Here is a 15,451-nt window from a genome sequence, read left to right as displayed (position 1 = left end):
TGTTGGAAGTAAAAAAAAAATAGAAAAATATAAACCATGTAAACAGTATGGAAAAAGCTGACATGGCTATATTAATGTCAAAGAAAGTAGACTTTAAGGAGTATTAATAAGATAAAGAGGGATATGTTGTTATGATAAAAGTCAGTTCATCAAAATGATTGAAAAATTTGAAATGCACTAATAACAGAACTTTAAAATACATGAAGAAAAACTAACAGAATTAAAGAGAAAAACAAATCCCAATAAGAGTTAGGGGTTTAATTCCCCTTTCTCAGTATTCACAGAGCACGTAGATAAAAATCAACAAGGATACTTATGATGTGAATGCTGCCATCAATCACCTTAACCTAACTGACATTTATAGAACACTATTCTCAACAACTGCAGAATGTACATTGTTTTCAAGTGTGGATAGAGCACTCACTAAGATAGACCATATGCCGGGCCATAAACATCTCGGTAAATTTTAAATAATACAGAGTATGTTTTCCTACCACAGCAGAATTAAACTGGAAGTTAATAACAGAAAGATCTCTGGGTATTTGGAGTATTTGGAAAGTAAACAATGCACCCCTAAATAATCCATAGTTAAAAGAACAAATCATATGGGAAATTGGAAAATATTTTTGGTTGAATGAAAATGAAAGCATCATATCAGAATCTGTGGGATGCAGTGAAAGCAGTGTTTAGAGGGAAAGTTGTAGCTTTAGATGCTTATATTTAAAATGAAGAAGGATTTAAAATCTGTTATCTAAGTTTTCACAGGAATGAGAAAAAAAAGAACTAATTAAACGTAAGGTTGAAGGAGGGAAATAACAAAGAAAGAAGAAATCAGTGAAATAGAAAACAAACAATAGAGATATTTAACAATGTCAAAAGTTGATTCTTTGAAAAGATCAATAAAATTGATAATCTTCTAGCAAGACTAAGAAAAAAAGAGAAAGCGAAATTTTCCAATATCATTACAGATCATACAGATATTAAAAGGTCAATAAAGGAATATTATGAACAACTTTATGCCAGTAAATTTGATAGCTTAGATTAAATGGGCACTTTCTTGAAAAATACAACTTACTAAAACTGAGACAAGAATATAAATTTTCAATAGCCGTATATCTGATAAAAATATTGAATATTTAATTGAAAACCTTTCCTTGATGTTCTACAGGCCCAGGTTATTTTACCGATAATTCTATCAAATATGTAAGGTTGAAACAATACCAGTCTTAACATAGATTTTTTTCAGAAAATAGAGGAGAAAGGAGTACTTCCCATTCTTTATGCGGCAAGCCTATCCCTTATACACAATCTGACAAAGACATTTAACGAAAAGATTAGAGACCAATATCCCTTTGGGAGCATAGGTATAAAATCTTCAACAAAATAGTAGCAAACTGAAATTTGCACTACATAAAAAGAATAATAGGGGCACCTGGCTGGCCCAGTGTGCACCTCTTGATTTCAGGATTGTGAGTTCAAGCCCATGTTGGGTATAGAGATTACTAAAAAAATAAACTTAAAAAAAAAAAAAAGAATAATACATCATAAGCAAATAGGGTTTATTCCAGGAATGCAAGGGTGATTTAACATTTGAAAATCATTTTAATTTGCCATATTAACAGAATAAAGGAGAAAAAACGCGATTGTCTAAAAACGTTTATCAGTAAATACAGAAAAAACCATTTGATAAAACTCACTTATTCATGTTTTGTTTTTTTTTAAAAGGGCAGAACAAAACAGTACGCACGACTGAGGCAAAGTCCTGAACTATGCCCTTCGTTTCTTTTGGCAGGAATCACAACTATCACAGACATGCTAGCTTCCCAGAGGGCCCAGCAAAAGACCCCATGCAATCTCTAGGACAAAGTTAATTAATTGCTCTATGATTGTGTGCATTTGCTCTTTGTTAGGAAACTAGCGTTCCAGCTTATCTCAACTACCAGACACAATTGTTATTTTCTGTAGCAAATCTGTAATCTTATTATTAAAATGTCATCTTAGTTTTCTATCTGTCATGGCAGTCTGTCATACAAATCTCCCACCTGTTTTGTTCTCTTTTTATCTTATCCTAGCCACTATTTATGCGTCACTCCCAGATTTCCATATAGGGTTTCCAAATAGATACATTATTTTCTTTACATATCCTACCACTGCTCCCTCTGCTCTCGTCAGAGATCTTTTTACACACGATGAACCTTTTTACTGTTGAATTTTACGTTCAGACATCCTGATTTAGGACATTAAATCCTTCTGGTTGACACCGAGGAATCAGTCATTCATTGGGTTTGCCATGCCTTGGCCGTTACTCTCTGGTTCATCTTAAATAGAAATTACCAGAAGATTCCATATATACATTTTCCTTTCAAGTATAGTGGCTCTAGTTTCTACAAATGGCAAGTGTGTGGGTTTTTTTTTTTTTTAAGATTTAATTAAAAAAATTTTTTAGAGAGAGAGTGCCCATGAGCGGGGAGAGGGAGACAGAGAGAGAGAGAATCTTAAGCAGGTCCCACTGTGGAGCCCGACGCAGTGTTGATCCCATGACTCTGGGATCATGACCTGAACTGAAATCAAGAGTCAGCTGTTGGGGCGCCTGGGTGGCGCAGTAGGTTAAGCGTCCGACTTCAGCCAGGTCACGACCTCGCGCTCCGTGAGTTCCAGCCCCGCGTCAGGCTCTGGGCTGATGGCTCAGAGCCTGGAGCCTGTTTCCGATTCTGTGTCTTCCTCTCTCTCTGCCCCTCCCCCGTTCATGCTCTGTCTCTCTCTATCCCAAAAATAAATAAACGTTGAAAAAAAAAATTAAAAAAAAGAAAAAAAGAAAAAAAAAGAGTCAGCTGCTGAACCGACTGAGCCACCCAGGCACCCCAAGTGTTAGTTTTTGTTATTTGCTTGTATAAAGCTGCTGGTTCCTGTTTTCCATGGTGCTTGGATAGTGGTGCTCTTTGAGAGAACCTAAATCACCCACCCTAAGAATGGTCTCAGCTATGTTTAACTCCAGTTGGACAGTTTTTCTTTCCTAGTTTTCTTCCTCAGAATCTTTCGTTTTCAGAATTGCTTTCCTGATTCTTCCTTCTAAAATATCAAGAGTATTTTATAAAGTAGGCTGAAGGGTAGAGAAACTCTTCCTGTCTTTTTAAACCTTTTTCTTTAGCGCAGAACTAGCTTGCCCTAGAAACAGATAAGGGAAAGAAACAAGATGCCTACCTTGCAGATCTTTGTAACATTTATTCTCACACTTTGGAACACTGGGTTACATTTTCTTGGCGTTCCCTGGAAACAGCTCTACAAACTGCCTGTCTTCACATGTTTGTGGTTATCTGTGGCCTCACCCTAAAGTTTCATTTTATAGTGTCACCTTCATCTGCACTTCTGCAACTGCTAAGGGATGTTTTATCTGGGCATTTATTACACACACAACCTAGTGGGGTTGTGAATTTTAATGTATCACTAAGCTGCTTAGCTCAGACATGTCCAATGTATTTACTCATGTGTCAGCAGTTCTTAAATTTCCACCCATAATTGAGATTCATGCATGATTTAAGAAATGTGTACCTGAAAGAGTACTTAAGGAACTCTTAGGTCGACCCATCTGAAAATATTTCTTTAATGGAAATATCCTCAACCTTGATAGGCCCTGAACTAGTAATTTTGGGACCTTCCTCCACCAGTGCAATTTTGTCAAAAAGACAAAATTGATGTAGAGACATATAAGCGAATTTTTACAAAATATTTTTTGGCCTCTACTTTATTTTAGATGAGAAGTGTTTGGTTTAAACCCTGAAGGGGACTGAAGGGCCCTTCCATGATTGGCAGAAAGTCAGATATATATCCTGTCCATCTGCTGAGGTTGCTGCCTTCCAGCTTGGGACCAGTTTGAAATAAGCAAATGTAATGTAAATTGTAAGACAGTTTATAATAGTAGATTCCTTTCCTACCTTCATTACTCTGATCATTCCATCTAAGTCAGAACAGGTTTTTCGTTTTTTCCTAGGAGTCCGACATTCCACAGCTTGTTTAACCAAAGTATATGTTGTGAGTCAGTGCTCTTGTCATCAGAAGAGCAGTAGGCAGAAGGAGGTTCAAGGAGGACAGGTTGGCCCTGACTGTGTTACTCAGCCTCGTGGGGGATGCCATGATCAAGATGGGTTCTACTTTTCCTCCTCATCTGTTGCTAGTTCTCTGAGTAGTCACCTGGCAGTGACTGTTGACCTTCTGTCCAAAATGAACTCCGGTGACATAAACCAGAAGGGGAAATGCTGTTTCCCTAGCTTCTCTCATTTCCTTCCTGAAAGGAAGAACTTCATTTTCTGACACCTCTGATCCTTTCCCACAAAGCAAAGAGACTATTCTTTTTATCCCTGTGTTTTTAAGAATAAGACAACTGCACAATTGTCTTTTTTCTTTTTTTAATTTGAGAGAGAGCACACGAGTGGGGGAGAGGGGCAGAGAGAGAGAGAGAGAGAGAGAGAGAGAATCTTAAGCAGACTCCATACTCAGCATGGAGCCCAACACAGGGCTCGATCCCACAACCCTGCGATCATGACCTGAGCCAAAATCAAGAGTTGGACACTCAACCCACTGAGCCATCCAGGTGCCCTCCACAATTGCTTTTTGAAATTAAATATTATTTCTCATTGTGCTATTAAAATTTTTAAAATGGATTTCCATTCCCAAAAGTAATATTTTTGAGAAAGGCAGTTTCAAGACATAAAGAAACTCTCACATGCTCATGAAAGCATATTCCTTTGAAGGAACCTATACTGGAGAGTCCCCACAAAGAGGCCCCCTTCCCCAGTTTTTGTCAGGTAGGCAAAGATGTACCTGCTCCAGGGCTCCCCCCTTGCAGGACCAAACAAGAAACAAGAAAGGAGAAACAGCAGTCCTTCGTTTAGGAAACCTCTTCAGAAATTTTGTTTTGGAATCCCAGAGTTTAGACTTACACTATGAATTGGGAAATGAAAGTGTCACTAGTGCTTTCTGGAAGAATACATTTTCAAAACTCTCCTACATTGTATCCTACTTTCCTAATGGTAAAACAGATGGCTCGGAATTTTGAAACAAGAATTTAGAGTCTGGGTCCCACGCACGCGATCCATCAAAAGTGAGGCTATTTTTTTAGTGGAATAATCCAGGCATTAATAATTTTATTCATATTTTTTAAAGGTTGCAAAATTTGCATCTCTAGCTCTTCTCTCTCATCGGGATTTCGAATGGTAGATTTAGGAAACCAATTTTATAGTTTTGTGTATTCTTTGTCCCCATTTTTTTTTCATGCACATTTCTCAGAAATCCTGAAAATTCCTTTGGGCATGTATCCATCAGGGGCCTAGCAAAATATGGAAGGCACGCCGAAGGTGGATCATTTGAGGGGGTTCTTCTTCGAATGGAATGGACAGGTGTGGGGAAAATAACAACCCCAGGCTTGCAGAAGAGCCACCTCAGGCCTGAAGGGGCAGGGAACCGGGAGCCAACTGATAGCCCAGCAGGGAAGGAGCCCGGGGAATAAACACCCCGACTTCTCCTTCTACCGTCAGCTCTTCTGCTGTGCCACCCGTTGGCGGAACCCAACTGGAAGCCAGAGGCAAGGGGGCACCTTGCTGCGGTTCTTGTGGGTCAGCTCTGAGGAGCACAGCACAGGGTGCAGGGTGGAGGGAGGTGGAGGACAGGCCCAGGAGGGAAATGGCAGACCCTCAGCACATACTTATTGTTCAGTGTCCTCAATCTGTACCAGGCTCAGCTCTTTCCTCAAAAGGCTGGTCTGGAAATTACTTATTAAGCTGTGTGATATCGGTATCAGGGTAAAAGTTTATAGTTTGTGATCTCAAGATTTTTTTTCAGTAATACGTTCAGACTTGAGATGTGTTACTTATTAAAAATTACCAAAGTTCCCCAAGCCTTCTCTCCCTTCTATGACATACGTGTTAAAAACTCTTTTTTGGGGCGCCTGGGTGGCGCAGTCGGTTAAGCGTCCGACTTCAGCCAGGTCACGATCTCGCGGTCCGTGAGTTTGAGCCCCGCGTCGGGCTCTGGGCTGATGGCTCAGAGCCTGGAGCCTGTTTCCGATTCTGTGTCTCCCTCTCTCTCTGCCCCTCCCCCGTTCATGCTCTGTCTCTCTCTGTCCCCAAAATAAATAAACGTTGAAAAAAAAAATTAAAAAAAAAAACAACTCTTTTTTACTGTGGTAAATGTATATATAACCTAAGATTTACCATCTTAAACATTAAAACGATTTTTTTAAGTTTATTTATTTTGAGCGGGGGGAAGGGGCAGAGAGGGAGAGAGAGAAAATCCCACACAGGCTCTGCACTGGCAGCACGGGGCTCAAACCCACCAACCATGAGATCACGACCTGAGCTGAAATCAAGAGTTGGATGCTTAACTGACTAAGCCACCCAGGCGCCCCCCATTTTGACCACTTTTAAGCGTACAGTTCTGTGGCATGAACTACATTGGCACTGTTGTGCAGCCATCATCACCGTCTGCCTCCAGAACCCCTTCATCTTCCCCGGCTGAAACCCCATACCCATTTCCCCTCACCCCAGTCCCTGGGAGCCGCCATTCCACTTTCTGTTTCTTTGAGTTTGTTCTTGAATGATCATACAAATGAAATCACATAGTATTTGCCTTTTTGTTTGTGAGTTAGCATGATGTCTTCAAGTTTCATCCACGTTGAAGCGCGTGCCAGATTGTCCTTCCTTTTTAAGGCTGAATGATGTTCCGTTGTATGTCTGCACCACAGTTGTTTTCTTTTTATCCCAAGTTTTTATTTAAATTTGGGCTTGTTAACATACAGTGCAATATTAGTTTCAGGTGTAGAACTGAGTGATTTATCACTTACATAGGACACCAGGTGCTCGTTACAAGTGCCCTCCTGAATACCCATCACCCATTTAACTCATCCCCTCACCCACTTCTCCCCCCCATTTTGTTTATTCATCTGTGGATGGATAGTGGTTGCGTGTTACACATTTTATTTTATTTTTAAAAGTTTATTTATTTTGAGAGAGAGGGAGAGAGAGAGATCAAGCAGGGGGAGGAGCAGAGGGAGAGGGAGACAGAGAGAATCCCAAGCAGGCTCCACACTGTCAGCAAGGAGCCTGATGTGGGGCTTGAATTCACCAACCATGAGATCATGACCTGAGCCAAAATCAAGAGCCAGTTGCCTAACAACTGAGCCACCCAGGTGCCCCGTGATATACATTTTACTTTATGATCTTTTTAATTTTTATTTATTTTGAGAGAGAAAAGACACATGTACAAGCGGGGGAGGGGCAGAGGGAGAGGGAGACAGAGAGAATCCCAAGCAGGCTCCACACTGTCAGCACAGAGCCCAATGTGGGGCTCAAACTCATGAACCATGAGATCATGACCTGATCTGAAATCAAGAGTCAGATGCTTAACCAACTGAGCCACCCAGGGGTCCCCTGTGATCTACATTTTAAAATGTGATTTATTTCTGAGTATGTTCTCATTAATACATTCACTATCATGACTGTAACCTATACATGTGCAGTGTGATGTCTCAGAAATCTACAAAGTGATATAAGAGGAAGGGCTATAGGAGCTGAGGCATGAAAGGTGGAAGTGAGCATGAGCAGGAGAGGTGGGCATCATTTGGAGAAAGTGGAGGATGGGGAGACTTTAAATATGTGCAAAGATGGGGGAACCCACCATGGAGAAAAAAGGGGCATGTAAACAAAGGAAAAAATTCTGGACAGAAAGTGCTTTATGGGAGCAGAGAGCATTTTGATTGGTTAGGATTGCACTGAGGGCTACTCAAGTGGGGTGAGGTGAGGCAAAAAAAAAAAAAAAGTGTGCTGTGGGCAGAGAAATTTAGAAAACTGGTTTACAAAGGATTCTTAGGGGGCACCTGGGTAGCTCAGTTGGTTAAGGGTACAGCTCTTGATTTTGGCTCAGGTTATGATCTCATGGTTTGTGGGACTGAGCCCTGAGTCAGGCTCTACACTGACAGCGCTGAGCCTGCTTGGGATTCTCTCTCTCTCTCTCTCTCTCTCTCTCTCTCTCTTTCTCTCTCTCAAAAGAATAAAAATTTTTTAAAAATTAAAAAAAAAAAAAGAATTCTTAATTGGATTGTCTCAGTCTTCAATATACTAGTATTTTATGCCCCTCCTAGAGGGAAATAGTCCATAGCTTCCCCCAAGTTTACAGTGACCGTGGAGCTCTTGTATTAGAAGCTGCTTAGTGTCCTCAGAACATGTTTTGGGAAAATGGTGGGGACGAAGCTAAGCTTCTTGGGGGCAGGAACTATATCTTGAATGTTCTTTGGTACATCATGGTAGTAAAACTGGATTAAGAGGTAGCTGCCAAGGATATCAGTCGATAGAAAGTGTTAAAATAGTGAGTCACTAAAAAAACTCAGTGCAGATTTAAAAACTCTCTTTCTCTGTCACTGTCTAACTGAAAGAGAGAGAAATCTCCTTCTGAGATTCATGGTCAAGTTATATGCAGGGTTTTATTTTTCCCTAGGTAGGGTAGATACTTTGGGATAGGAGTTAAACTATTTCGGACAGTAGAGGAGAGTTGAATGCTCCTGTCAGCCACCAACGGGATTAGAGAATAAATATTTAAAGAATATTGGTCAAAGGGTCATCAAAGTACAACCAGAGTTTCAGCCTGCATGGGAATTGGAGTCCGTTAGGCTTGATAAATATTTGTCCAATATGTGAATAAATTAGAGAAAACAGGAAGACCTTGTGAATTTTTAAGCAACTGAACAACATGTAAAAATCAATAGTTTAAAAGATTAACTACGTTCATTGGAGAGAAATGAATTTTATCTTTGGCCAAGAAAAGAGGCAAACGACACTTAAAAACAACAATGAAATATGTAAACAGGTTTGCCCGGGTGGCTCAGTTGGTTAAGCGTCTGACTTCAGCTCATGTCATGATCTCATGATTTGTAAGTTTGATCTCCATGTCGTGCTCCATGCTGACAGCTAGGAGCCTGGAGCCTGCTTCGGATTCTGTGTCTCTCTGCCCTCCCCTGCTTGTACTCTGTTTCTCTCTCTCTCTCTCTCAAAAATAAACAAACATACAAAAAAAGGTAAACAGATAATGACCTCTAGTTAAGATATATATGCCAAAGTGCTGGAGGAAAATATCTGTGCTTTATTTTGAGATGCATCAAAAATAAAACAAAATGTTTGCAATATGTCAAAAAAAATAACATGGATTGATAAATGGATAAAGAGATGTGTGATAAAATAACTGCAGTAAGATGTGAACAGTAGAATCTAGGTAGTGAGCGTAAAACTTTTTTAAGTTCACTGTGTAAAAATTTTTTTAATAGGGGCGCCTGGGTGGCGCAGTCGGTTAAGCGTCCGACTTCAGCCAGGTCACGATCTCGCAGTCCGTGAGTTCGAGCCCCGCGTCGGGCTCTGGGCGGATGGCTCGGAGCCTGGAGCCTGTTTCCGATTCTGTGTCTCCCTCTCTCTCTGCCCCTCCCCCGTTCATGCTCTGTCTCTCTCTGTCCCGAAAATAAATAAACATTGAAAAAAAAAAATTAAAAAAAAAATTTTTAAATAAAATGTTGGAGAACCAAAGAGAGGAAATTGGAAGTTTAGAAGATTTTGAGGGAAGAACCAGGGAGATTTCAGAGATGTGATACCTACAGTAAAAAGAACATGGGCACTGGAATCAAACAGACCTGAATTCTGGGTCTGGCTTAGCTTTTTATTTGCTAGAGATATAGCAAATATATATATATATATTATATATATTATATATGTAAATATATCTAATATATCTATATTATATATCTATATTATATAATATAGATATATTAGATATATTTTAATATATATATTAGATACACATTAGATGTATGGCCCAGTGGTGGCACTGGGATCTGAACCCGGGCACCCTGGCTCTGAAGCCTTGCTGTCTACCTTGCAATGCAGCAATGATTCAAGCTTCCAGTTCGGTGTCTGGCACATGGTAGATTATCATCCAGTAGCTGTTGCTATTAGTGTACCATCAACTGTAGAGGATGAAGTCCTTCTAGTATTCGATCTAGAAGATTTATATGACACTATTATAGGAGCTGGAAGGCCAAACTGTTTGTGGAAAGAGATGGTTAATTTAGTTTTCGATAAGTGGAAGTTGAGATTTTGATACGAATAGTTCTGTGTATTTTCTAAAATCATTTGCTTGTTAAAAATTTGAAAGTGTTACGTGCTGAGCACTGCTCTAGACAAGTGAGCAAAACAGACAAAAATCTCTACCCTCTTAGGGTTTTGTGTTCTAAAAGAGTTTGAAGAATTAAGGACCTTTATATCTCAAATGCAGACTGTATCTCCAAAGGAAATGCCAGCGAGAGAAGAAGGTGGTGTTTTCATAGCAGACTTTCCTGATGTCCCTGACATCCTGCCGTATGGGCAGTTCTTTCCTCTGCTTTCTCTCAAGCCCAGCTGTGTTCTGATTTCCTCTGAAGTTCTTTTTACTTCCATCTGGAGTTGGTGGAACAGCTTATATAAGCTATTTATGATTAAGTTTCAAAATATCTGTCCAGGACTCTAAAACGGCCCAGACAGGAACAATAGTAGTTGCTTTTCATGGGGTTTACTGAGCAGAGAAGACGGAGATGAAATTCATGATATTCCATGTAACCCGGAGGGCACCAAGATCTCCTTTCCGGTCTCACACATGAGTCCTGTACTTTAGCTAGGCTCTGGCTCCAGCACCCTTCCAGGGTGTGTATTCCTCAGCGATTACGCACTCATTCCAACAGGGCAGAAGGTCAGTCAGTAACAGTATTCGTTGAGCCAGACCCTCCTCTGCTTCTGAGTCATTTTCTGGTACAGCAAAAAGGTTGTCAGGGAGAAGCTTTAACTCTTTCAGATCACAAAGTTTACTCGTCAGCGTAACAGGGTCTGTCTCTTGCATCCTACAGAGTGTATGCTGATTCTCTCTTTGACGTTTCAGATAAGGAGGTATATATTTAGTCTGAGTGTGAGATGGAATTTGAGAAAACAAAGTAGAAGGAGAAAAATAATACCACCGTGGCCCACCCTTGGGGAGGTGTGTTGATAACGTATAGATGGCTAAGAGGTTTGCAAAACATTATGCTTGTTTAAAAAAAATATTTATGACACCACGCTTAATGCGGAAATCTGACATCTGGCAACTTCAGCCATTTGGAAGACAGCCAGCAAATAAGAAAGGGGCATCAGAGCACATAAAAAGTAACTGTTGAAAAACTCTAGCTAACTAATACATGTAGTTTACCACCACGGAAGAGTTCGTTAGGTTTTCCTTTAGAGCTTGTTTACATTTTATTTATCTAGGAACTTCTAATAATTTTGGCGGTGTCTGTATGGTCTTCCCTCCCCAGCAGACTATGAACAGCAATCTAGAAAGAGGATAGAGAAACTGAGAGAGGACATAACTGATAGCAGAGGGACAGCTGACAGCAAAAGAGAAAGACCCAAAAGTTATACAGTACTGGTAGTATGCATCACAACACAGTATACTAATGTATGGTCTTAATGAACCTGTGTCCATCAGGCAAAGAGTAAATTATGTTCAGTGTCTTTCCTACTAGCAAAGGCAAGAGAGGTATATAATTTTTTTTAATGTTTATTTATTTTTGAGAGAGAAAGAGAGAGAGAGAGAGAGGGAGACACAGAACCTGAAGCAGGCTCCAGGCTCTGAGCAGTCAGCACAGAGCCGGACATGGGGCTTGAACTCACTATCCATGATTTCATGACCTGAGCCGAAGTTGGACATTTAACCAACTGAGACACTCAGGTGCCCCTATAATGTGTCTATTTTTAAACATGGTCAAAGCTAAACCAAGTTTTGACGTGTTGAAATGGTAGATTCCGTGGTGTTTTTGTACTTGTACAATGTGCTATACATTGTCTGGTGATATATCAGTGAGACGGATTTGAGCTTGTAGCTGATTATGGAAATAATGTTTAGTAACAACTGCTCACATTTATCGAGCACCTCCTATACCAACCCTGTCCTAGGTGCTTTTACACTATCAGCATATGGTTAAGGCTTTAGACAGATCTGGATTTCTGTTCCATCTCTGACTTACTGTATGACCTCGGACAGATTGCATCACCTCTCTGAGCCTGTGCCCTCATCTGCAAAATGGAAACTAATGATATGGGATAGGATTGTTGTGGGGACCCAATGAGGGACATAGCACAGCGCATGGCATATAGTAAGTGCTCAATAAATATTAGGCATTATTATCATTATTTTTATCATCATCATCCTTCTGATGATTATTATCAAAGTATGATTATCCCCATTTTTCTGAACAGGAAACTGTAGCCCAGAGAGTTTAAGTAGTTTATCCAAGGTGAAATAACTAATAAAAGTTGGAGCTGGCATTTGAACCTTGATCGCTGACTCCAGATGCCTGGTTACTTTGCATTCACATTATGCTGCCTCTTCAGCATGGGATTGTAATTCAATTTTTTTCTATACAGAGGGCAGAGGACGTAGGGAATGTTACTGGCCACTTCTCTTTTCCACTGTGGACCCAAGTCATCTCATTATAGACAAAAATTCCAGTCACACAGAGATAAGCTCCTTTTACTCAACAGTACAAATTAAATATGCAATATTTAATTGTGTTGCATGATTCATTAAAATTGTAAAGGTGCTCCACATTAATATCCTCAACTATTTATATGCATAACACGTTTGTGTACATCATTGTTTTCTTAGGTAATAAACTCAACAAAACTTGTAACCATCTTTTTTTTTTTTTTTTTTTTTTTGGTAACTAGGCATTTAGTGCTTTTTGATGTCATCATAGTTATATGTGAAAGAAAAATTAGAAGCCTCATCTCTACCAACACCAGACAGATACTTGAGATGAATAAAGGAAAATAGGCTTGAGGCCGGGATACTCAGGAGAGAGAGCGTCAGGTGCTCTCTGTGAAACACCTGAGAGGTTGCTAATCACGGCTTGTTGACAGCTGAGCACATGCCCAGTCTTTCCTCCTCTTCTGTTGTTTAAATGTGTATTGAGGAGGCTCCCTGGGCACATATGTCAAGGTGAAAGACCCTCTTAACAGTGCAAAGGATACTATGCAAGCTTGGGGGATAGGTGTCTTTGAACTGAAAACACATTCTTGATTTGGTCTATTGTACTAAATCTTGTCTGGAAGTGTCATTTTTATATCGCCCTTTCTTGTTCTTTTCATGGATTTTTACTTTTCAGTATATTTTAAATCTCTGCCATTGAGGTGTGATCCCACATTCCTTTTTTTTGGGGGGGGGCTAGGGGGTAAGTAGGAGCCTGAATCCTGGCCCTGCTGCTATGAACTTTGTGACAAATTAAGTTTTTCAACTTGCTGAGCGTAGGTATCCTAATCTTTAAGATAGTTCTGGGGAACTATCTTATTTCATTATAAATGAAATGCCATATTAAAAACCCTTACTTAAAAAAATTTTTTCTAATGTTAATTTTTATTTTTGAGAGAGAGAGAAAGAACATGAGCGGGGGAAGGGCAGAGAGAGAGGGAGACACAGAATCTGAAGTAGGCTCAAGGCTCTGAGCTGTCAGCACAGGCTCCCCAAACCCCCTACTTTTTAAATACCATATTTTAAAAGTACCATATTGACTGTACTTGAAAACTGTTAATTTCCTTATTGGCCCCTTCAGGCCTATTGAGACGTCTACATTTCCCAACTTGTACCTTTTCTGTCAATCACAGGTAAAGGTCACTTTTTTTTCCCCCCTGACTCCAGAAGTGCCATGAGAATCAAATGAAGAATGTATGAGGAAATCATTATTTTTGTCAGACAGTACTTAAATTTCTTCAGAATATAAAGTACAAGCTTCTTATTTGCTTAGCTTTGACTTGATTCTAAGCGTCTTTATATCTTAAGCTTTATCATTCTCAAGATATTGACCCATAGTCCAATGTCTTAAATAGTTAACACTTTCCAATGTCTTTTGACTTGTCTTTCCAGGTTATAAAACATGGAGGCTGGCTCAGTGGTTCGAGCCATCTTTGACTTTTGCCCTAGTGTATCAGAAGAACTACCGCTCTTTGTAGGAGATATTATTGAGGTGTTGGCAGTGGTGGATGAATTTTGGCTTCTAGGAAAGAAAGAAGATGTTACAGGTAAGAGGCTTATAATTCCTCAGGTACAAAATAGACCACAGGCCCTCCAATCTTTCCATATTAAAAAATAAAGGTTAAATGGGAAGCCCAAGTCAATAAACTACAGAATCCTTTTGTGTTTTTCCTGTGATTTTTACCAGTGGGGAGAGAATGTTTGTTATCAATCCATCTATCCTTATTGGTTCCTTCCAAAGGCTGAGATGGTTCGATACCAGCTGCCCCAGGCCAATTTTCTGTTCACATCTTTACCTATCCTTCCCAGGTCTTTGTCCTTTGTGCTCAGTGCCATTGTTTACCTTCTGAAAATACGTGTTATTTCTTTATTCAGAAACCTGTTGTTTGACATTATTTTTCACTACCAGTCTTTACCTGTGATTTGTGGAACGTAAGTCCCTCTCCACCATATTTTCTCTACCTGTCTTCCTCAAACGTTTTCTACCCTTTCTTTCACTCTGTTTTTCAAGGGATCATGATGCATCCTGTTCACTCCTTCTTAGATCCATGGTTGGCCCAAATTTATTAAAGCTACCCCTGTCCTGGGTGCAGCTACCTTCCACTTCTTATACACCTGATTTCCTTTCTTCCAGTCTTTCAAATATATGTTAGCACCAGTTTCTTTCATTAATTAGCCTAGGGAAGGGTGAAGGTTTTTACCCCACACTATGCACCTGTGTTAAATCCGGTCCTTAACTGACATAGATTTATGTAATTCTGGGCTGCAGCTTGTTATACAGACTCTGTTAACACTTAACCCACATTTGGGAGATAATAGATTATTTCGCAATAGAAATGATAGCTCAGCTAAGACAAAAATGATGAGTAAGAGTTAGCAACACAAAGAGGATAGACAGAGAGAATTGCTTATCCAGAGGCCCTTGAATGACAAAGAACATGGAGGGTCCGAGAAAAGTTCAGCCTGGCATGAGGTCTGAAAGGTTGAGGAAGGGAGAACGTGCTGGGGAGAGGAGCAGGAGCTAGATCGTGGAGGACAGCGTATGCCGTGGTATGGAGTTATGGAATGGGATACAATACAGGTGCTTTAAGCACTGTCAGATTTGTATTTTAGAAAGCTCAGTGCTACAGGTTGAGAAATGATAGGGAAGGGCAAAACCAAGGGCAGGGAGGCAGCCTGGGAGGTTGTTGCAGTGACCCAGGTGAGACATGCTGCTGCCCTGGACCGAGGTGATGGGTCTGGAGATAAGTGGATGGATACAAGAGATATTTGGAAGGTGGAATCCGTTAAACTTTCTGATGCTTTCCAACTGACAGACCCTGTCTACTACTACCTATTAAAACGCTACCCATCTTCAGACTTAAATGCAGTCTTTTTCATAAAATTT

General features: G+C 40.1%; 1 protein-coding gene across 1 annotated transcript in view; it reads left to right on the top strand.

Moving 5' to 3' along the window:
- Positions 1-15,451, top strand: part of LOC122493130 (dynamin binding protein) — a 113,276-nt gene that overhangs the window by 23,641 nt on the left and 74,184 nt on the right. The window contains exon 3 of the mRNA XM_043597235.1: positions 13,957-14,111. Within this exon, the coding sequence (XP_043453170.1) occupies positions 13,967-14,111 (145 nt within the window). The 5' untranslated portion in view covers positions 13,957-13,966. The remainder of the gene's footprint in view (positions 1-13,956; positions 14,112-15,451) is intronic.

The sequence above is a fragment of the Prionailurus bengalensis genome, chromosome D2 (assembly GCF_016509475.1).
Source record: "Prionailurus bengalensis isolate Pbe53 chromosome D2, Fcat_Pben_1.1_paternal_pri, whole genome shotgun sequence".
Taxonomy (NCBI): domain Eukaryota; kingdom Metazoa; phylum Chordata; class Mammalia; order Carnivora; family Felidae; genus Prionailurus; species Prionailurus bengalensis.
Note: the sequence above shows the minus strand (reverse complement) of the source record. Positions and strands in the feature narration are given on the sequence as shown.